The following is a 23,326-nucleotide window of genomic DNA, read 5'->3' on the forward strand; positions in this document are numbered from 1 at the left end:
CGCTCAACCGCGGCCTCTCACCTGCGACTCTTTCTTCCGCAAGTGAGAAAATAGCAGTAGCAGTAGCAGCAGCTTCAGATGCATTTTCCAACTTTGACAAATCCGTTAACCACCTGAAATCACCCCGAGGCCCTCGGGACCTCAACCAAAAATACCAACAAGTCATATATCAACATACCAACTTAGTCGAACCTTCGATTCACTCAAAACAGCATCAAATCATCAAATTACCCTTGGATTCAAGCCTAAAAACTTCTAAATTTCTAAATTCGGCAACCGAAGCCGAAACCAACCAAATCACGTCCGAATGACCTCAAATTTTGCATACACATCACAAATGATACTACGAACCTACTCCAACTTCCGGAATTCCATTCCGACCCCGATATCAAATTTTCCACTGCCGACTGAAATCTCTAAATTTTCAATTTCGCCAATTCAAGCCTAATTCTACCACAAACCTCCAAATCACACTCTGGACGCACTCCTAAGTCCAAAATCACCTAACGGAGCTAACGGAACCATCAGAATTCAAATCCAAGATCGTTTACACATAAGTCAATATCTGGTTGACTTTTCCAACTTAAGTTTCTACTTAAGAGACTAAGTGTCTCAATTCACTCTGAAACCACTACGGTCCCGAACCAAATAACCCGATATAATACAATATAGCTGAATAACACAAAAAGAAGTAGAAATGGGAAAAACGGGGCTATAACTCTCGAAACGACCGGCCGGGACGTTACAGCCTCAACGTTGTGAGCGTTGCTAACACTATTATTTGCCATTCTTAATGATTTTTGCTAAGAGCAAAGAATCAAACAAGTTAGTAACAGATGCAGGGATCAATTTAATTACACGACTGTCTATGTCCCACGGTGGGCGCCAAACTGTTTACCTGTAAAATGATACAGTTGAATTTATACGTGGTTTATAGACAAGTGAATTAATTTGATCCGAAAATAATAGATGAATTAGACATAAATATAAGAGCTAGCCTTAAAATTGAAATAGACGACAAATATATTGGTTCCGGGTGCAAAGCTACCGGGATCAATAAGAACAACACAAATGAGCAAGAAAGTAAAATGTTATTGAGCTTTTGATAGAATATAGTGTATGCTTGTCAAAAATTTCTTGTCCCTTAGAATGATAATAGAGCTCACTATTTATAGTTGAACCTAGGGAACAAGGTCCTAGGATCAAGCTCCTGTTTAATGACAATTATGAGGGCCATTGAAGGATGTGTAACGGTGGGCAATGAATGTCATTTTCTATGTAACGGATCATGCACTTAATGCTGTAGAATATTCTTCATTGAATGCTACCAGATGACGACATTAATTTTGTCGTTATGAGTATCATTCTCTCCGATGACAAGCGAGATCATTGCCTTCGGGTTTAGCTATCTTCTGCCTTTGGTTCCACGTGTCGCTTTCCCGTGCGATCATTAAATATGAACATATTTTACCCTATACAATGTTCACTCTTTCTTTTTTTTCGGGAACCGGGTAATGTGTTCACTATGCAATAACTTGCAAACTACACTGGAGATATAAACCGCACTAGGCAAACTCGGAGCGACGAGAACTGACTTAGGAGCCTGCTGGTGAGAGAAATCGATCCCAAGTCTCTCCCACATGGAAAACCACTTACCCAACAAATCCAGTCAACCCTTACAGGTGTCATGTTTTGTCACGCCCCCAAACTGGGACGGGACGTAATTGGAACTCAACCCTTACCACTCGTTGAGTGAACCATGTACTATTTTTATCAAACTTCAAGTTCAATAGCAAAGAATCTAACGTGCTTAAATATTAATTCTAATCAAGTTGCAGTTCTTAAGCTCACTGATAAAAATAATAATAAAGGATAAATACCAAACTATTTTAATACTGACCCACTAACAAGTCATGAGCCTCTAGAATCTGGAAAAAAAAAAACAAAATTAAAATACATAGCCTACGGGGGCATCCCCGGAAATAACATAAACGTAAAAAAAAAGATATAAATAATATTCTGAAAATGGTCTGTTACCGCTGGGTTGAATCAACGGAGTCTGTAAACTGAATCTAGAATATATCCTCTAGTCACGTGTCCCGTTACCTGCGTCCTCAATACCTGCCACACGACGTAGCAGGCCCAAACGGGCTAAGTACCACCAAAGGATACCCAGTAAGTCTCATAAGCAACCTCCTAAAAAGGCGGAGCGAGACCTTCTGAAAAATATAAGAAAGAAAAGGGATATACGGAAAATCATATAAATCATATAAAATTTTACAACCAAGTAATAAGTTGGAAACTGTAAGCTAAAACTGAAACTTAACGTAAATTTTGAGCCCATAATTGATTTCTGAAATAAGAACTGAGTTTTATATATATATATATATATATATATATATATATATATATTAAGACGTAACTTAGCAAAGTTAATTGTTATGCATAATGGCCCTGTATACGTGAACATCCGGGAACATGTACGGGGGAGTGTCGGCCTATCTCCCCAACAAACAGTTGGCACCTGCGAACGTGGGGTAGGTAACCCTGACATCATGGCACTCACGCTGGGGGAGGTTGGCCACTTCTCCTTACTGAATGTGAATATCACAAATAAAGGCACATAACAATTAGTAATACACATAAGCATGTATTCATATCACATATAGTATCGTACTGAATAAGAATAAGTGAACTGAGTATTGGATCACGAGAAGACATAACTTTGATTTATCTAACATATGGCGCACAAGAGTTATAATGGAATTTCCTAATAGGAAAGTAAACCTCAACTCACCTCAAGTCTTAGCTTCAATTCGTCCTTTCAAACTTTTCGGGAGTTCAACAACTCACGATCTACAAATATTTTGGCTAGGATCATTAGGACATACACAACAAGTTCAATTCACCACCAATTGAACTAATTTCTAAATCATGGATTACTCAATATAATCGACACTTAATGTGAAAAAAATGTATTGCTGTGTCAAGCTTACTGCTACAATATCCTTTACCACTTGGTATATAGAAAGGAAGAAACATATTTTAGTATAAAAAATATTACATGTACATACTTAAATAACACCATCCAAAACCTATGACCCTAATAATAATCCAAATATTCTAGCAACGTTCAAATCTGATCCTCACTTTACCCTTAAAGCTTTGTCCATTACTAGATGAAAATAATTTATCCATTATTTTAGTATTTCTAATCATGTTCCCAATCTTAAATAACAACTTGGCAGCAACTCTAATGGGTTTAGAATTTATCAAATTGCTTTCAAATTACTTCTTGTCATCATTCTAAAGAATTTGATATCCACATCAATCCTAATGCAATCCAAGGCATACTACAGGGATAAGATTATATATCTACATACCTGATTATTGGTTTAATTGCACAAGGAAATTTTTAAACTTTCTAGTTCTCTGCTCACACCAATTATGTATCCTCAAACTCCTCAAATAATAATGACCCAAGAAACATATCAAACAATTATTCTTCCGCAACTTCTTTTTCTTAATTTGATTCCAGAACTAAAGAAGTTTTAAAACAGCTTTCCCTTAAGCCATTCTAAGGTTTTGCAAAGTAGGGAAACATTAAGAAGTGGGACTGGCCCACTTATCTTCTCCTTTATCTAAAGTATTTTTTCCTTCCGTAAGTCATGCTAAGACTTTGTAAAATAAGAACACTAAGAAGTGGGGGTGACCCACTTATTTTCTCCTTTATCTAAAGTGTTTTTCTCTTCCGTAAGTCATGCTAAGACATTGTAAAGTAAGAACACTAGAAGTGGGGTTGGCCCACTTATTTTCTCCTTTATCTAAAGTGTTTTTTCTTCTGTAAGTCATGCCAAGACATTGTAAAGTAAGAACACTAAGAAGTGGGGTTAGTCCACTTATTTCCTCCTTTAATCAAAAGTTTGGTTATTCTATCCATAAGATCTATTTCCATACTTAAGGTTAAATTAGTCCAAAAAAAATGACGGGGTATTACACTCCTTACCCCTTTAAATATCGTTCATCCTCGAATATGGAACCGTAGTCATTCCTAGGGATTGAAATATTTTCTTTAGCTTCTTGTATTCTTACAACCTTAGGGGCTCGGATTTTTCATTAACTTTTCAAATTTCTAAAACTTTCGGCAGAGTCTTCCTTGTAACTAGAGCTTTCCATAAATTTTCAACTTGTCCAACAACCCAATAACAATAATATTTTGCACCTCTAGCCACTCAATCCAATAATATACAACATCAAGGCACACCCATATACCCGCCAAAGCCATTTTACATCATTATAAGCATAGATATCACATAACTTGACAATCTAAATATTTTAAAGCTTAAAATGAATTATGTACCTGAAATCTCTAACAAAGAAGGATATGTTTTCTTCATGGATTCCTCGGGCTACCACGTAGCTTCCTCAACTGAGTGATTTCTCCATATTACTTTCACCGAAGCAACATCTTTGGTTCGAAGTCTACGAACCTGCCTGTCTATTATAGCTACAGGGACCTCCTCATATGTCAGAGTATCATCAATCTCTATCTCATATCTATCAAGTACATGACTCGGGTCGTGAAAGTACTATTTCAGCATGGACACATGAAAAAATAGATGCACAAAAGATAACTCTGTAGGTAAAGCTAGTCGATACGCCACAAGACCAATCCTTTTAAGAATTGGATAAGGCCCTATATATCTTGGGCTAAGCTTCCCTTTTCTACCAAACCTAATGATACCCTTCATTAGAGACATCTTTAAAAATACATAGTCACCCTCTTTGAACTCAAGATCGCGGCGTCTTATATCTGAGTATGACTTTTGTCGTCTTTGAGTTGTTTTAAGTCGTTCCTGAATAAGTTTCACCTTTTTCAAGGCATCATGTACTATGTTTGGCCCAATAAGCTTTGTTTCACCTAACTCAAACCACCCTACAGGCGAATGACATCACCTCCCATATATGGCCTCGAATGGGGCCATCTAAATGCTCGCTTGATAACTGTTATTATATGTGAACTCAATCAAAGGTAGATGATCATCCCAGTTTTCTTTAAAATCAAGAACACATGCTCGTAACATATCTTCCAAGGTCTGAATTGTCCTCTCAGCCTGCCCGTCCGTTTGAGGGTGAAAAGTTATACTTAGATTAACTTGGGTACCGAGACCTTCCTGAAAACTCTGCCAGAACTGGGCAGTAAATTGTGCACCCCTGTCAGAAATAACAGACATGGGAGAACCATGCAACCGAACAATCTTCTTTATGTATAACGTTGCATACTGGGGTGTCGTGTAGGTTGTTTTGACTGGCAAAAAGTGAGATGACTTAGTGAGTCAGTCTACTATGACCCAAATGGAGTCATGTTTCTTAAAAGTTTGCGGCAAGCCCACCACAAAATGCATAATTATTCTCTCCCATTTCCATTCTGGTATTTCAATGACTTGATCTAAGCCACCTGGCCTCTGGTGTTCAGCTTTTACTTGCTGACAGATAAGGCACCGTGATACATAATCTGTAATTTATCGCCTCATATTATTCCACCAATAAACATACCTCAAATCATGATACATTTTGGTAGAACCTGGATGTATTGAATATCTGGAGCTATGTGTTTCTACCATAATTGCCCTTCGAAGATCTTCTATATTAGGCACGTATAAGCGGCCATCAAGTCTCATCACACCATTCTCATCAAGTGAAAAATTCTTAATCTTGCCACTGAGGACATTTTCCTTGTGCTTAAGCAAGCTAGGGTCATTAAATTGTTTGGCTTTAACTTGCTCTACTAAAGTAGACTTAGCACCCGTACTTGCTATCAACCTTCCATCATACTTCTCATCGAGACGAACCCCTTGGATAGCTATTTGTTGGGCTTCCTTAACTATTGGACGTTCGACCACACATAACCTGGTCAAACTCCCCATGGATCTTCTGCTCAGAGCATCAGCAACCACATTCACTTTGCCGGGATGGTACAGGATATTACAATCATAATCTTTAAGCAACTCCAACCACCTGCGTTGTCTCAGATTCAACTCTTTCTGCTTGAATATATACTGCAAACTTTTGTGATATGTATAAATGTAACATTGCTCTCCATAAAGTTAGTGACACCATAATTTAGACCAAACATAATTGCTTCTAGCTCAAGATCGTGGGTAGGATAATTCCTCTCATGATTCTTTAACTGACTAGAAGCATAAGCAATTACCTTGTCATTCTGCATAAGAACACATCCTAATCCTACTCTGGAAACATCACAATAGATCACAAATTTACCTGTAGGGCTAGGTAGAGTCAGGATTGGGGCTGTAGTCAACATGTTTTTGAGTTCTTGAAAACTTTTCTCACAAGCTTCAGACCGTTGAAACTTCACATTTTTCTGAGTTAACTTTGTCAACAGGGAAGCTACTGAAGAGAACCCTTCTACAAAATGGTGGTAGTAACCTGCCAACCCTAGAAAACTGCATATCTCTGTAGGGGTCGTCGGCCTAGGACAACTCTTAAATGCTTCTATTTTTTGTGGGTTTACTCTAATGCCTTCTTTCGAGACCACGTGTCCCAAAAATGTAACTGTATCGAGCCAAAATTCATATTTGAAAAATATGGCATAAAGCTGACGGTCCTTGAGTATTTGAAGAACTGTTCTCAAGTGACTCTCATGCTCTTTTTGGCTACGGGAATATACCAAAATATCATCGATAAATACTATGACAAAGGCATCTAAGAAAGACTTAAAGACTTTGTTCATTAAGTCCATAAAAGCTGCTGGTGCATTGGTCAACCCAAAGGACATCACTAAAAATTCATAGTGACTGTACCGAGTCAAAGCTATTTTCGGGATGTCTGCTTCTTTGGTTTTTAACTGGTGGTATCCCGATCTGAGATCTATTTTTGAGAAATACTTGGCACCCTGCAACTGATCAAATAAGTCATCTATCCTAGGCAGTGGATATTTATTTTTGATAGTAACCTTATTCAGCTGGCGGTAATCTATACACATCCGTAGGGAACCATCTTTTTTATTAACGAACAACACTGGAGTACCCCAGGGTAAAACACCAGGTCAAATAAAATCATTATCTAAGAGGTCTTGTAACTGTTTCTTGAGTTCATTTAGCTCAGATGGAGCCATTCTATAAGGAGGAATCGAGATTGGTTGAGTTCTTGGCAATGTGTCTATGCCAAACTCAATCTCCCTATATGGTGGTATCCCTGGGAGATCATCCGGGAACACGTCTAAAAACTTTTCCACAATCGGTACTGATTCAAGAACTGGGGAGCCAACTTTCATACCGCACATATGCTAGATACGCCAAACACCCGTTGCTCACTAGTTTTCTAGCCTTAAGGTAAGAAATAAACTTACCCATAGGCGTACCCACTTCACCTCTAATTATAATTGGATATTCCCCAATAAATGAGAATTTAACCGTCTTCGCGTGGCAATCAACTATAGCATGACAAGAAGATAACCAGTCCATGCCAGCTATGATGTCAAAGTCTACCATATCTAACAAGTTCAAATCGGCTAATATTTCTCGGCCTTGAACTGTGATGATGTAGTTTCTGAATATATACTCAACTTTAACAGATTTCCCTATAGGTGTGGAAATCTCAAACGGAACCCCTAATGTTTCTGGTGATTTTCCAAACTCGACACAAAAATAAGGAGACACATAGGAGAAAGTTGAACAAGGATCAACTAATACATAAGCAAGGCGACCACAAACCAAGAGAATACATGTAATAATTTTGTTAGGCACCTCAGCATTCTACCTGTTTAGAACTGCATAGAATCTGGCTGGTCCGCTTCCTCCCTGAGCTCCACCTCTATTGGCACCACGCTGAGTCTGAGTATTAGATGCCCGAACTGGAGGAGGTGTAACTATAGAATTACCCATGGATGTTTCCTGTCTGATTGGAGTTTTCCCCGGAGCTTGTCCAAGTAGTGGACAGTCTCTCTTAATATGACCCGGATCATGGCAGTGGAAATAACCTTTCTGACCCAAAAGGCATTTCCCTGGATGTCTTTTGTTGCATGAAGGATATATAGGATAGGAGAACCGAGGTTGGCCCTGACTAGTTGAACTTTGCCCCTAAGGGGCCTGACCCTTACTCTGTTGGCCATGTCTGAGTGGAGCTGGATAAGAAGATGAGTGAGCCGTTGATTGAATGTGAGCTGAATGATTCATGTTCTTACCCCCAACTGAAAAAATCCACTATAAATACCTATTGTTCTAGCCTTCTTGATGTTATCTCTAGCTTCCCTGTCGATTTTTTCAATAGCCTCCTTACGTGTAGCGATATTGACAACCTGAAGATAAGTCTTGTCATCTTGATGTGAAGTCATATCTTTTGCCATATGTGGATTCAAGCCTTCAATGAACCTTCTCACCTTTTCTCTCTCTGTCGGTATCAAATTAGGTGCATACTCTGCCAATTTTGAAAATTCCATCTCATATTCAGTCACTGACATAGTACCCTGTTTAAGATGTTCGAACTGACGTCGGAGCTCATCCATCCGGATGCTAGGCAAAAACTTGGCCCTGAAAGCTTCTTTGAACTAAGGCCAAGTAAGTGGCGGTAATGTAGAATCTCTGGCCTTCTTGTAATCTCTCCACCATTGTCCAACTTCACCCTTCAATCAAAACACAATCAACTCTGTGGTTTGTGTTTCAAGACAACCCAAAGAAACAAACATTTTCTCTATCTCTTCCAAAAATAACATTGGTTCATTTGGTTTATCGGTACCATTATAAGTAGGAGGGTTTAATCTCAGAAAGGCATGTGGATCAATTTTTCCTGTTGGTAACTGCATTGTCTGGGCAATATTTGCAAGGACAACTTGTGGTGGTACCTCGAGTTGAGCTTGAAAATCATCTCTTATAACCTCTTCATCTGAATCATGAGGGTCCTAAGGAGGAGCATGAACACGTGCAGCCCGACCACCAGCCAGAGGGACTAGGGACTCCAAAAAGTCCAAAATTCTGTCAATTCGATTATCCTGCTAATGTGGTGGTACCCGATCATTAACAACCTGCTAAGGTGGAGCTTGTGACTGTCTAGTGGCCCTACCACGAGCCTGATTACCTCTGGCATTTCCACCTCTACCGTTAGCATTTTGACCTCTACCTCTGCCACGTCCTCTAACTACAGCCGGTGCTATTGGTGTGGCTTGCACCTCTGATACTGCTTCTTGATGATTAGCAGCTGGTATCTCAACATTGTTAGCAGCAGAGGATGAAGTTGATCTTGTTCTAACCATCTTGTTTGCGTTGAAACGACAGATAAATGGGTGTTAGAATTCTGAAACGTTTAGCTCTACGCACGATGTAAGAGTAAAAGAAAAGAAATTCTCCTAACATGTCCTGCAGCCTCCCAGATATAAGTATGGTGCACAACATACCCATAAATGAGACTCTACTAGACACGGCTCATGACTCCCTAGGACTTCTCAAACCTGGCTGCTCTGATACCAACTTGTCATGCCCCCAAACTGGGATGGGACGTGATTGGCACTTAACCCTTACCACTCGTTGAGTGAACCCTGTACTATTTGTATCAAACTTCAAGTTCAATAGCAAATAATCTAACGTGCTTATATTAATTCTAATCAAGTTGAAGGTCTTAAGCTGACTGATAAAAATAATAATAAAGGATAAATCTCAAACTATTTTAATACTGACCTACTAACAAGTCATGAGCCTTTAGAATATGAAAAAATAAAAATAAAATACATAGCCTACGGGGGCATCCCCGGAAATAAAATAAACGAAAAAAAAGATATAAATATTAGTCTGAAAACGGCCCGCTACTACTGGGGTGAATCAACGGAGTCTGTAAACTGAATCTAGCATATATCCTCTAGTCACGTGCCTCGTTACGTGCGTCCTCAATACTTTCCACACAACGTAGCAGGCCCAAACGGGCTAAGTACCACCAAAGAATACCCAGTAAGTCTCATAGGCTATCTCCTAAAAAGGCGGAGTGAGACCTTCTAGAAAATATAAGCTGAGTTATATATATTTTAAGACATAACTTTGCAAAGTTAATTGTTACGCATAATGGCCCTGCGTACGTGAGCATCTGGGAACACATACGGGGGAGTGTCGGCCTATCTCCCCAACAAACAGTTGGTACCTGCGAGCGTGAGGTAGGTAACCCTGACAACATGGTACTCACGCTGGGGGAGGTTGGCCACTTCTCCCTACTGAATGTGAATATCACAAATAAAGGCACATAACAATTAGTAATACACATAAGCATGTATTCATGTCACATATAATGTCGTACTGAATAAGAATAAGTGAAGTGAGTATTGGATCACGAGAAGACATGACTTAGCTTTATCTAACATATGGAGCACAAGAGTTATAATGGAATTTCCTACTATGGAAGTAAACCTCAACTCACCTCAAGTCTTAGCTTCAATTCATCCTTTCATACTTCCCAGGAGTTCAACAACTCACGATCTATAAATATTTTAGCTAGGATCATTAGGACATACTCAACAAGTTCAATTCACCGCCAATTGAACTAATTTCTAAATCATGGATTACTCAATATAATCGATACTTAATGTGAAAAAAATATATTTCTCTGTCAAGCTTACTGCTACAATACCCTTTACCACTTGGTATATGGAAAGGAAGAAACATATTTTAGTATCAAAAATATTACATGTCCATACTTAAATAACACCATCCAAAACTTATGACCCTAATAATAATCCAAATACTCTAGCAACGTTCAAATATGATCCTCACTTTACCCTTAAAGCTTTGTCCATTACTAGATGAAAATAATTTCTCCATTATTTTAATATTTCTAATCATGTTCCCAATCTTAAAAAAAAACTTAGGCAGTAACTCGAATGGGTTTAGAATTTATCAAATTGCTTTCAAATTATTTCTTGTCACTATTTTAAAAAAACTTGATATCCACATCAATCCTAATGTAATCCAAGACATACCTCACGGATAAGATTATATATCTACATACCTGATTGTTGGTTAAATTGCACAAGAAAATTTTCAAGCTTTCTAGATCTCTGCTCACACCAATTATGTATCCTCAAACTTCTCAAACAATAATGACCCAGGCAACAGATCAAACAATTGTTCTTCCGCAACTTTTTTTTCTTAATTTGATTCCAGAGTTAAAGAGGTTTTAAAATAGCTCTCCCTTAAGCCATTCTAAGGTTCTTCAAAGTAGGGAAACACTAAGAAGTGGGGATAACCCACGTATCTTCTCCTTTATCTAAAGTATTTTTTTTCTTCCGTAAGTCATGCTAAGACTTTATAAAGTAAGAACACTAAGAAGCGAGGTTGGCCCACTTATTTTATTTTTTATCTAAAGTATTTTTTTGATAAAAATTTAAAAATAGACAGATTTACAAGTGGTAATTGAAAAATAGCCACAGTTTCAAAAGTAATCAGAATTTAGCCACTTTTCATGTAAAGATAAATCTGAACGAAAACACTGTTCAAAATCCGAAAAATATTTCAGCATAATATACTGGAATTCCAGTATAATATGCTGAAACTCTAGTATAATTTACTGGAGTTCCAGTATAATATGATGAAACTCCAGTATAATTTACTGGAGTTCGAGTATAATATATCGGTCCAACATAATATGCTGGAAGTTCATACACAGGTGCTCCAATCTCCAGTATATTATGTTGGAACTTTTCGTGTGTTGGATTTCCAGCATAATATGCTGGAAGTTCATACACAGGTACACCGATCTCCAGTATATTATGCTGGACCGATCCGTATTGCAACAAAATAGTAGTTATTTTTTTATGACTTTGCAAACTCGGGCTATTTTTCAATTAACAGTCCAAAAACTGGCTAGCCTGTGCTATTTTTACGTTTTTTTCTTCCTTAAGTCATGCTAAGACATTGTAAAGTAAGAACACTAAGAAGTGAGGTTGACCCACTTATTTCTCTTTTATCTAAAGTATTTTTTTCTTCCGTAAGTCATGCACATTGTAAAGTAATAACACTAAGAAGTGGGGTTGGCCCACTTATTTCCTCCTTTAATCATTATGTTGTTTGGTTATTCAAGTTTCACTTACCAAAACTGAATCGAAGCTTCAATCTTTCAATTATGTCAATCACAAAACAGAAAAGGATTCCTTATCTATAGTTACTGCAGTCTTTTGACTTGGCGGCTATGAAAGTCCCTCCAGTGAAGCCTCACTTTTTCAAACCCATTCAGCCAGGTTTCAAACACGCTCTGGTGAGTCTAAGTAACCCTCTTAATGTGTTTGGCACGAGGAAAAATGACTCCACACAAAATGTTTTCAACGAAGGATTTTCATTTTATCCCAAAAGGTAAGTCATTTTTCTTGCAACAACCCTAACTTTTAACTTAGTTCAAGTGGCAAAGGTTGAGGGACTTGTGACTTAGGTTACATGTTTCGGTTGGCCTCGTTATCACCGAGGCTGGGGAAAAGTGCAGATATAGCCATTTTCAGGGATGCTATGTAGAGATTAGTCGGTACTTATTTTGTCCTGAAATTTCAAACTAAAAATCTTAACTTAGGACATTTTTGTCCCAATAAATTGAACTGAAATAGCTCTGAATTCTGATACTTACTTGTCACAACCCAAAATCCAAACCCACAGGGTCGTTTCCACAAACAATATTCACAATTTATAATATATTTAAAAATTAGCCAATTCGTTCAAATTTCAGGACACGACATCTTGAAGTTTAAACCTCAAAGTTCAAACTACATGATATCATGTCCTAAAGTTCGAGAATTATGTTCAAAAATTCGAATTTTATTTCCTGAATTTTAAACTAGTAGTTCAAAAATTCAGATCCTCAATTTCAAATCAAATTAGTAGCTTAAAAATTTAGGACACTAAGTCTTGAATTCCAAATTAGCAGCTAAAGAATTTAAAATACAAAAATTCAGGATACTTAGTCCTGAACTTTGGGTGATTGGCTAATCTTTAAATATATTGTAAGTTGTGGATATATTTTAAATAGCAGGCTTAAAAGTGGCTACTGGTGCATTTCGCTCTTGGTCCTAAGGGTAGGCCCATACAGATTTCTCGCTCATAAAAGAAGATAAGCTAACGCTGCTCGCCAATTTGCTGATATTATTACTAATCTTTAATATATATAAAATAAAAACACTATTCACCAACCAAACTCCAGAAAAACATTTTCCAGTCATATGAAACACACCCTATATGTATGTATCGTATGGAGGTTGAAGAATTTATCCCAGGAAAAAAAAACACTAACAACTCAAAAACCATTATGAACATTTTTTTAATTGCTTAACTTGTTACGTAGTCTCTATCCGTTTCATGTCATAAATAAAACAACATAATGATTTGGAACAGGGCTAATCTAAGCGGTAGTTTGGTTGCGTAAAAATTGCACGGGACTCCCTATTTGGTCGTCCCCATTTAACCTATACCCATTTTTTTTTAAAGTTTTAACTTGTACCCACTGTTTAAACAACTTAAGCTCCTCCTTCATTTTCTGAATGCTAAAGAATTCTAATTTTAATTGCTACTGAAACACGAAAGCACGAGTTGATTTCCTGTTCTTTTACTAATGGTCTTGTTTTATATGAGTATTGCTTTTCAAATTTCCTGATAATTTCATTATTCTAAGTCTAACATATATAATAAATAGTAGTTAGCAACTGGATCTTAATGATAACTTGTCATTGTTGTTTTAGAACTTCAACTCTAAGAATGCTGAAGTTCAGCAAATATAAACAAAAATTTCAGCTCCTAGAATGCTGAACTTCAGCAAATACAAAACAAACTTCATCTCTGAAGTTCAAAGCTTCAGCTAAAACATGCTGAAGTTCAGCAAATTTAGAACAAAACTTCAGCTAAAACATGTTGAAGTTCAACAAATACATAACACAACTTCAACTATTAGAATGCTTAAGTTCAGCAACACATGATGTTTTATTGAACCGAAGTTTTTCATTTGCACTATGAACTAAAGTTTGTGTGATTGCCTTTGCAAGTCAGGCCAAACTTTATGCAAAAATATCTGAAGTTTTGCTACACTTCAGGCAAAAAGTTTTGCTACTTCAGGCCTGTCTGCCTGAAGTTACGCGAAAAGTGGGTACGTTTGTAATTTTTTTGCAAAGCGGGTATAAGTTAAAACGTGACCCAAAAGCGGATATAGATACAAATGTCCCTTTGGTTGCCTACATTAAATCCAACATTAACTACACAATGTTTGGTTACTAATTTGATGCTTGCTTAAATTTCAGCATGAGCAATATGGTGTTTGGTTATCATTCTTATTGCAAGCATAAATAATACATGCTTAAGTTAAGCAGGAATTACACTTGTTAGTTGGTGCTACATGAGTAAAAGCTCAGAGGAAGAAGTTGATCACCTTTTGTTGCATTGCCCTGTGTCCTTAACTTTGTGTCTTTTTGGTATTCAATGGGTGATGCCAAGCACTGTAAAGGAAATATTATATAGCTGGGCCGGTTTCCGTAGAAGAAGAAAGCAAAAGGCGTGGAAGTTCGCCCCGTTAGCTCTCATATGGATAGTATGGGGGAGAGAAATAGGAGAGCTTTTGAGGGAATTGAGTCTCCTTTTTCACATATTAAGAATAGTCTTTTATCTTTGATCGCTTTTTGGTACACTCATTTAGCCCCTACTTGTATAGAAGATTGAGCGTATTTTATAGAGAATCATGTTCTGATGTAAATTCTCTACTTTTTGGTATATTTCGTGTATATGAGAGTTCTCTCCCTTTTGATTAATACAATTTACCTTATCAAAAAAAAGTTAAGCAGGAATCTATGTATTAATACATGGAGTAAAACAACTAAGGTGGACTGAGGCGTACTTGCTGTTTTGTTGGATTAAAACAACTAAAATGACCAAAATAATCCTCATGTGTTAAACATTCTTTTAAAGTGATCAAAACACATATTTTACTTCTCGTATTATAATTAATCCATTTTATTAATCCCTGCATTACATTCTCCTCATTATTAATCCCTACATTATAATTCCTACATTACTACCCTGCATAACTTCTCTCTGAACCAAATGTTATGTTGTACTGCAGAACATTCCACTAGGTTTCTTGACAGGACACGAGCATGAACATGCCGTACTAAAAAGGGCTGGTAAGAAGTGGCTGGTGAAAGTGAATGGTCATCGACTAGAAGAAGGTTGGGAAAAGTTTGCAGAGGAGCATGATCTGCAATTGGGAGATATGTTGGTGTTTAGACATGAAGGAAACATGGAGTTTAAGGTTGTCATCTTTGATTCAGGTCACTGTAAAAGAGAATATGCAGAGAATCTGCAAGAAGAAGAAGAAGAAAAAGAAGAAGAAGAAGAAGAAGAAGAAGAAGAAGAAGAAGAAGAAGAAGCAGGAGGAGGAGGTCGAGGAGGTGAAGAGAAGAGGAAGAACGAGGAGGAGAAGAGGAACAAGGAGAAGAAGCTAATTTTGGTCAATCTCTTTTTGAATGCACAATTAGATCCTATTGGTTTTCCAACGGTTACTTGGTAAGTCTTAAAATTATTTCCTCCTAACCTTCAAAAATGCTTGTTATAAGAAGAGTGCTTCGTCTTTCATAGGCTATAGTCCAATGTAAAGGGGCTGTTTGCTCTGTTTACTCACTCAAGTTTATATATTGAGTCCTCTAAAGACACTGTCCCGGATTCCATGAGAATAAATTTTCATACTTTGTTATTTAAAAAGTTTAAAGAAATTAGCTCATATACGTTAAACAATATTTGGCGAATAATATCTACAAAAGTAATATTTGTTGGAAGAGTAAAATAGCTAGGCATAAAATAGCTCTGTAGAAGACCTTTTTGTTGTATGTGTTTGCGTTAATTAAGATGGTCTTCTATAAGTTCTTTCTCAATGTTTCTAGAGATATAATAGTCATTTTAACACCTAAAAGCACTTTTACACGTCCTACTAAACTCTACCAAAGTGTGCTATCCTTTCCCTAGTTTGCTTGGTCTTGAATCTCTTCCTTTCTTGTGTAAGTTGAGGGAGGGTGGCGATTATAAATGTGTTGTATTAATATAAGCATTGATAGCTTAAAACAATTAATACATCTGACCTTATTCTTGTTTCCATGTTTTGGAATCTAGTAAATCTTTAGCTTTATTTTCATAACATTGTTCTTGTTATATTAGTAATTTCCTTGTTATTTGGAATGCCAAAGAAATTTCATGTATGGTCTACTTTGGAGAGCGAGCTCCTACTAATTTTGAAAATTATCAAAAATACAGGGCGGATGTTTAGATGCTATTCAAAATTTTCTTGTAACCCTTTGTCACACATGATTTCTTGACATGGATTTGCGTACTAACTAACCGTGTAACAGACAAACCAAACCCCAGCATCAAGTCATTAAGCAAGGCATTTCCCTATGCAGGAACTGACACTCACAAGCCTTTTAGTCAATCTCATTTTGTATGCACTGTTAGACCCTATTGCACTGTTAGACAAGGGTGGGTTGCTCTAGTTGTGAGCACCCTCCACTTCCAACCAAGAGGTTGTGAGTTCGAGTCACCCCAAGAGCAAGGTGGAGAGTTCTTGGAGGGAGAGAGTCGGGGGTCTATCGGAAACAACCTCAGGTTTTGTTGTTGTTGTTGTTGTTGTTGTTAGACCCTATTGCTTCTCAAATGATCTCTTGGTAAGTCTAAAACCATATCTTGCAAAGACCCTTCAAGAACTCCATTTTTCTTTTTTCTTTTTTCTCTTTGTTTCTTGGTGAAAATATGAAGTAAACCACCATTTGATTATCTGGGGAATGGTTATAAACCATTTCAGTACATTCCCAAACAATTTGCACTTGCAAATGGTCTCATCAACAAGAAATGCGACTTGATTATTAGAGATGAATTGCAAAGGTCGTGGAACGTCAGGTTACGATCTTTTGGCAATAGTGTATTTATCAGAGGTGGATGGCATGAATTCCGTAATGCAAAGTGCTTAAAGGAGGGAGATTGCATAGTGTTTGAGCTTGTTACTAATGGGAACAAACCGATATTGAAATTTAATGGTAAGCTTTCTCATTTAAGAAGTGGTCTTATTTTTCGATCATCTTATGTGCATATAAACTAAGACTCCGTTCAGCGTGCATTTTGGATGAAGCAGTTTTTACTTAATTGGAAGAAAGCACTTTCAATTCTAGGTAAGCATAACTCATTTTCATTTGTGACTTTTCAATCCCTTGTTATTATCACTGGCTTCTATCTCTCTCTGTGTGTATATATATATATATATATATATATATATATATATATACACATACCTTTTCAAATTTTGTTCAACCAAAGTGGAGAATGATTTGAGATGTATTTTTCTTTTCTACAACAATTTTCACGAAAAATATATCTTCTTTCTTGTAGAAAGCATTTTACATCCTATGGAATATGGCTTATGAAGAAACAAAATTGATGAACTTCATTTCTTTCTGTATAAGAATAGTGCTTCATCTTTTGTAGGCAAATCTGCTCTATTCGATCACCCAAATTTGAAGATTGAGTTAGTTAAGGCCCTGGTCCTAGGTTCCGTCGAGGAGAAATTTTCAATGTTCATGTATTAGGAGCAGGAGGTTATTGAAAAACTAGAAATCATTCATAGACACAGTCTACAAACATACCTTTGGCTTAAGTCAAATCCAAATTCAGACCTAATTCCTTAAACTTCATTTTCAAGACATATTTCTAACCTCCTTGATCCTTTTTTTTTCAAAATGACTTGGAAGCTCAGAGAAATTTTAAGAAAGTTCTATATATGGAGAGGGAGGCACTCCTATTTTTGAATTTATTCCTATGATTTTTTTTCTAATTGTTACCCTTTGTGTTTCTTTTTCTTTATTTTACTTTTTTCTGATTTTTTTCAGTACGAGGAACAACAGCTCATTAGGATAAAAGACCTTTAACATGAGAGTTTATGCACAAGTATCTGTTTAATGATCTTCCTCATTTTACCATTAAACCATAGTATTATTGGCAAGCCAATATAAGAATAATAAGTGGACGTAGGACAACATCAGAGCAGCGAATAGTTGGAGACATTTATAAGTTTGAACTCATTAAGGATGGGAAAGAACCTATGGCGTACTTCCGTTGGTAGCGTTCTTCTACACTAATTGATGTTGTTGTCTATTTTCTTTTTCCATTGGCTATTAGAATAAGGAAGATATTGTGGAACTATAAATGAGAGGATGTATAATAGTGACGTGTAACAGACTTGGTTATAGTTTAGAGAGTCTTGGATGACGTTAAATAAATTTACTCCTTACATAGTGTACTCTGTATAAGTTTTCTCACATATATTACACAATGTTTAATATTTTTGCATTTGCCAATATTCTCATGATAAGAAATCTATGTTAGCTATTAGGTTATGGTGTGTTTGCACAGCCAAGTTTCTGCTAATGCTAAGAGGAAGGAAAAGTTTTGGTAAGGAAATTCCTGCTCTAAGTTAGTATTTCTTCCTACTTGATTCTAACAGTTTTCTGGTTGATATCATCTGTCGTAACTGTACTTATTCGTTAGAAATAATTTATTTCAAAAGTATGTACACGCTTTATAAGAATTTGAAGATTATGTAGCCCTATAAAGAATGTCACACAAGATAGTCAACATGTTAAACACTTTAGGGCAGATTTTATATTTAACTTACATTATAAACTAATGTATTTTTGCAAGGCAAAATTTCTGGAGAGGATACAAACATCATTAAAGGGGTTACTTAACAATGAAGTTAACAATGAAGTTAACAATGAAGTTGTTGGTGACAACAACACAGACCTTACCCCTACCCTGGGTAGAGAAGTTGTTTCCGATAGAAACTCGGCTCCCTCCCTCCAAGAACTCCCACCTTGCTCATGAGGTGACTCGAATTCACAACCTCTTGGTTGGAAGTGGAGGGTGCTCACCACTAGAGCACCCCACTGTTGATGATAAAAAAGTCTAAAGGAACACTGAAGCAATTCTCTCCCACCCCCAAACCAACCTACCTCTCTCCCTCTCTCTCTCTCTCAATTGATTTAATATATGGTGCACCGCGTCAATAAAGCCTGTTATGTTTTCTTCCAGAAAACTCCATGTAAGGAAGTGTTTAGTTACTCACCAGAGGTTGTAAAGTGCTATTTCTTGGCCATTGGATCAACAACGGTGTGATATGTTCATGTATAGCTTGACAATTTCTCCTGGAATGCTAACATCCATTAGATTTTCCTGCTTCATCTGCTTGGACATCCATGAATTCCTTATCCATTTCTTTTAATAATTTGATCCACTTCTCCTGCCTAAGTTATATATATAGCTAATTGAGCTGGGGTTATGTTAATATGGTCTTTAGTCACCTTTGTGTTTTTGTTTCAACATTTATCTTTGAGTGACCATGGTAGAAATTGCTGATTTGTAGTTGTTCATGGAGCAATAATACCTCCACTATACTTAATATCTTAATTTTTCCCTCCATTATGTCATGAGCTAATTCATACCCTTGCTGCTAGCAAATAGTCTCGTCTTTTCCCTTGACCTTAATGGATCTCCAACTAGAGTACTTTCAAATCATAGGCAGACCTAGAAGGATAAATTTGAATTGAAGTATTTTGACACATGAAATTCGTCTAGTCAACGCTTGAGTTCCATTAAAGTCAGGGGCAAACACGAGATAAAATATTCTAAGAAGGACGCCAAGTATCACAGAAGCCATTGACAAGATAATGAAAGCAGCTGTGATCGGCAAGAAAACCAGTGCTGAAGCATGTGAATGTAAATGTTTCCTGATTAGTTCATAACTTCATATTCTATTAGTTGATACATGGGATGCAAATTAGTCATTTTATTTATTATATTTTAAAAAATTAGAAATCACTGCTATCACAAATAGGATGTTAGTAGAAAAATTCCGGTTATTTATCGGGAAAAAAACTGTTCATATAATCTCACCATTCAAGGAATGGAGAAATACGAAATGCCTAAAGAAAAAGCAGTTAGACCAACAACCTACACCACCATTTTTCACTAGTAAGCATATTTATCAACACTCGATGTTTAAAAAACTAATTAAGCATTATATTTTTAATTAAAGAAAAAATCTTTTACTTGATTATGATTAAGTAACAAATGTGTATGTGAAAGACATATATTAAATATTTATTGGTGTGATATGAACACCGGGTGTAGAATTTTTTTTATCCTATTGATTTTATTTATTAGTACAAAAGACGGTAGAAATTTATTCGAACCCGATATTTATACTAAATCAATGAGAGCAAGACTAATTCTTTCATATAAGCATTTCTCACTTAATTATGATTAAATTATATATATGTATTCTCGTTTTAATTTAGCTATTAAAATTAAATTAAGGGAGGAACATTGGTTGGCAGAGTGACTTTTTGGCCTTCTTATTTTGGATTAAAATAAGTTTTTTTTTTATATAATCAAGAATGAATTAATTTTAGTTTGTCAAATTTGTCCTTATTTATATATATTAATTATTAATGTGCCAAGTTAACAATATAAAAATCTATATCTATATATATATATATACGAAAAGTTTTATTTTAGGGAACGGGGTTCTAAAAGTTAAAATGACCGATTGGGTCATTACACAGGCTAAGCCAAGTGACAAGCTAATAAATGTCAATAGTATATGGTAACTTTATTCTATATTTGACTATGTTAGTCAAATACAAATACAAATATATATATATTAAAGGAATAAAGTTATATATATATATATAAACTGAATTTGAATTAAAATATAATTTTGAATTTATAGATAAAGTTTTAAAATTAGAATTTAAAAATAAAAATTTATCTTTTTTTTATCATGTTATCATTCTTAAATCGGTTAATGATCATATGCAATCATGTTAGGAACTTTTGTTATCTTTTCTAATTATTTAAATACTACTCCGCCTCTAGCAAAAAAAATAAAAAACTATTCCATATAACTATAAAACTCTTTCACATTTAAAACCATATAATTATAGTTCTTTAAAATATTGTAGCTAGATTTGAATAAAGCGAATTTCTTTTAAAATAAATGTAATATATAGGGTACACGTCTATGTTTATCCAAATAACAAAAAAGAATTTAAAAATCGAATAAAAGTTTACTTACATATATAATGAAGTAAACATACATGCTAAAAAAAAAAACATCACAAAAATCAGTCAATATTAAAAAAAAGGTTGTTTTTTACTTTTCTTTTTGAAGAATATTTGTTTGAAGAGTCAATTTGTTTAAATGGACATCAAACAAATAACAAAACTTTAGCTATACAATTGCTATCATTAATTTCAATTTAGCATATTCTAAGAATTAAAGGGTATAAGCTAAAACCCTTTCATTTAGCTGCAATCAAGCTAATATTGCAAGGGTATAATATTTTTTTCGTTGAAGAATATTAGTTTTGAATCATTAGATTATGTGAAAGATTTTTTTTCTCGAACTCAACAAGAGAGATATTGGTTTCTAATTGATAGTTTCTATAGCGATTTTCAAGTGTAACAAAGAGTATATTTTTATTTAAAAAAATTGATATGACGTGATTTTGTTTTTAAATGTAAACAAATTATTTCGAAGAAACTCTTTACTTTTTTCTATTTCAAAGATAATAAAAAGATAAGATGTTTTTGAACATTAGTAGAGCGTTTTTAAAATTATTATAATAGAAGTCATATCATAGATAAACTCAAAAAATCGAAATCTTATGGAATATTTACATATATATCCAGCCAGATTTATTTTTTACTTTTTATAGATAATATAAATAGATGATATACCGAAAATACATGATTATACACATATTATATATGAATTATATATATATATATATATATATATATATATATATATATATATATATATATTACACATCCTTCAATTTTTTAATTTAAGTGGTTGGGTAAGCACCTATTTAGGCTGATTAGATAAAGCCAAAAGAAAAATATGAAAGAATTTCAACCAAAGACTAAAAATATAAATAAAGTTCTTATGTAGAAAATTTATATTAAAACTCATCCTTTTATAGTGAAATAAATTAATTTTTTGTAACAAAAGAAAGAATGACAAAAAAAATTAGATAAAAGAAAATAAATATTGAAAAAAATATATGAAAGATCTTAAAAACAAAAATAGGAGATGACAACGAATTTCTTCTTATGTTTCATCTTTGTTGAATATAAAATATTTGGAAGCTAATCTCATCGATTTCAAATATTTTTTTCTACTCAAATACATAGATTGAGGATATGTTAGAATATTTTTTTTATTTACATTATGTGTCGTTTTTAAAATATCACTATTACTAACAAACTGATTTGATATTCAAATTTTAATTTAAATGCAATTTGTGTAGTTTGCATCGAGGTTAAGCCAAGTATAGTAGTGTCGAAAAATAAACTACTTGGCAATTTTAAGACAATATATGCAATGTTATATAATAACAATCAGCTAATTTAACATTTAATGATTCAAAGAATATATTTTTTTTTGTATATATAGGGTATTAAAAAATCAAAATCTGTGGCTAGAGATATCGATAAACTTAAAATGGAGTCATACTGAAATAAAAAATTTCCGGCTAAAAAATCATTTAAATTTTTAGATAGCCGATTAAAATAAATTTTAAATTAAGGATAATATCTTCACTTACATCATTATAAAGATAATCATTATTGAAATATATATAAAGTTTTAGAAATTGGAATTTTAAAATAGAAATATTTTTTGAAAGATAATATCATACCAAATAAGAGTTCAAGTCGTAGTAAAAGAGTCACGTCGTAGCCAAAGAATAGTTTATATTGTGTCAACCTTTGTGCTTTGCCATAAATATGAGTTATTATTTTACTTTGTGGTTATTTTTAGGTTCCAATGACACCAATGAGAATAGTGCAAAAATAAAATTATCACTATGAGATTTGAGAAAATGTTAGTCTTTTTTCACGTAGTGTTTATTAATTAATATCTAACGATTATCTATAATTATTTAGAAGGCTTAAATTTTAAGGTTAATTACATATCATTCAAATAACTCAGATATTTAACATGGTTAATGTCAAATATCAAATATCAAAATGGAGTCATACTGGAAAAAATAATTCACTGGCTAAATTTTTTTAAATTTTTTAGATAGCCAACTAAAATGAGTTTTGAATTAAGGATAATATTTTCACTTATATTATTATAAAAATAATTATTATTGAAAAATAAAATTTTAGAAACTGAAATTTTTAAAAAGAAATATTTTTTAAGAGATATCAACACACAAAATAAGAGTTCAAGTAGTAGTAAAAGAGTCAAGTCG

At 34.7% G+C, this 23,326-nt stretch overlaps 2 protein-coding genes and 1 long non-coding RNA gene across 17 annotated transcripts in view; all 3 read left to right on the forward strand.

The window, feature by feature from the left end:
- The window catches only part of LOC104087897 (putative B3 domain-containing protein REM15), a 222,796-nt gene that overhangs the window by 110,913 nt on the left and 88,557 nt on the right, over window positions 1–23,326 (forward strand). The window lies entirely within an intron of this gene.
- On the forward strand, window positions 12,093–15,683 carry LOC104107269 (B3 domain-containing protein REM8). The gene is made up of 2 exons (XM_033658949.2): window positions 12,093–12,252; window positions 15,085–15,683. The coding sequence occupies exons 1-2, from the start codon at window positions 12,187–12,189 to the stop codon at window positions 15,529–15,531; spliced, it is 513 nt and encodes a 170-aa protein (XP_033514840.1). The 5' UTR covers window positions 12,093–12,186; the 3' UTR covers window positions 15,532–15,683.
- Window positions 16,505–18,758, forward strand: LOC117279413 (uncharacterized). The gene is made up of 3 exons (XR_004509841.2): window positions 16,505–16,675; window positions 16,813–17,044; window positions 18,702–18,758. It is a non-coding gene; the product is annotated as an uncharacterized lncRNA (long non-coding RNA).

This window comes from Nicotiana tomentosiformis, chromosome 12, assembly GCF_000390325.3.
Source record: "Nicotiana tomentosiformis chromosome 12, ASM39032v3, whole genome shotgun sequence".
In the NCBI taxonomy this organism is placed as follows: domain Eukaryota; kingdom Viridiplantae; phylum Streptophyta; class Magnoliopsida; order Solanales; family Solanaceae; genus Nicotiana; species Nicotiana tomentosiformis.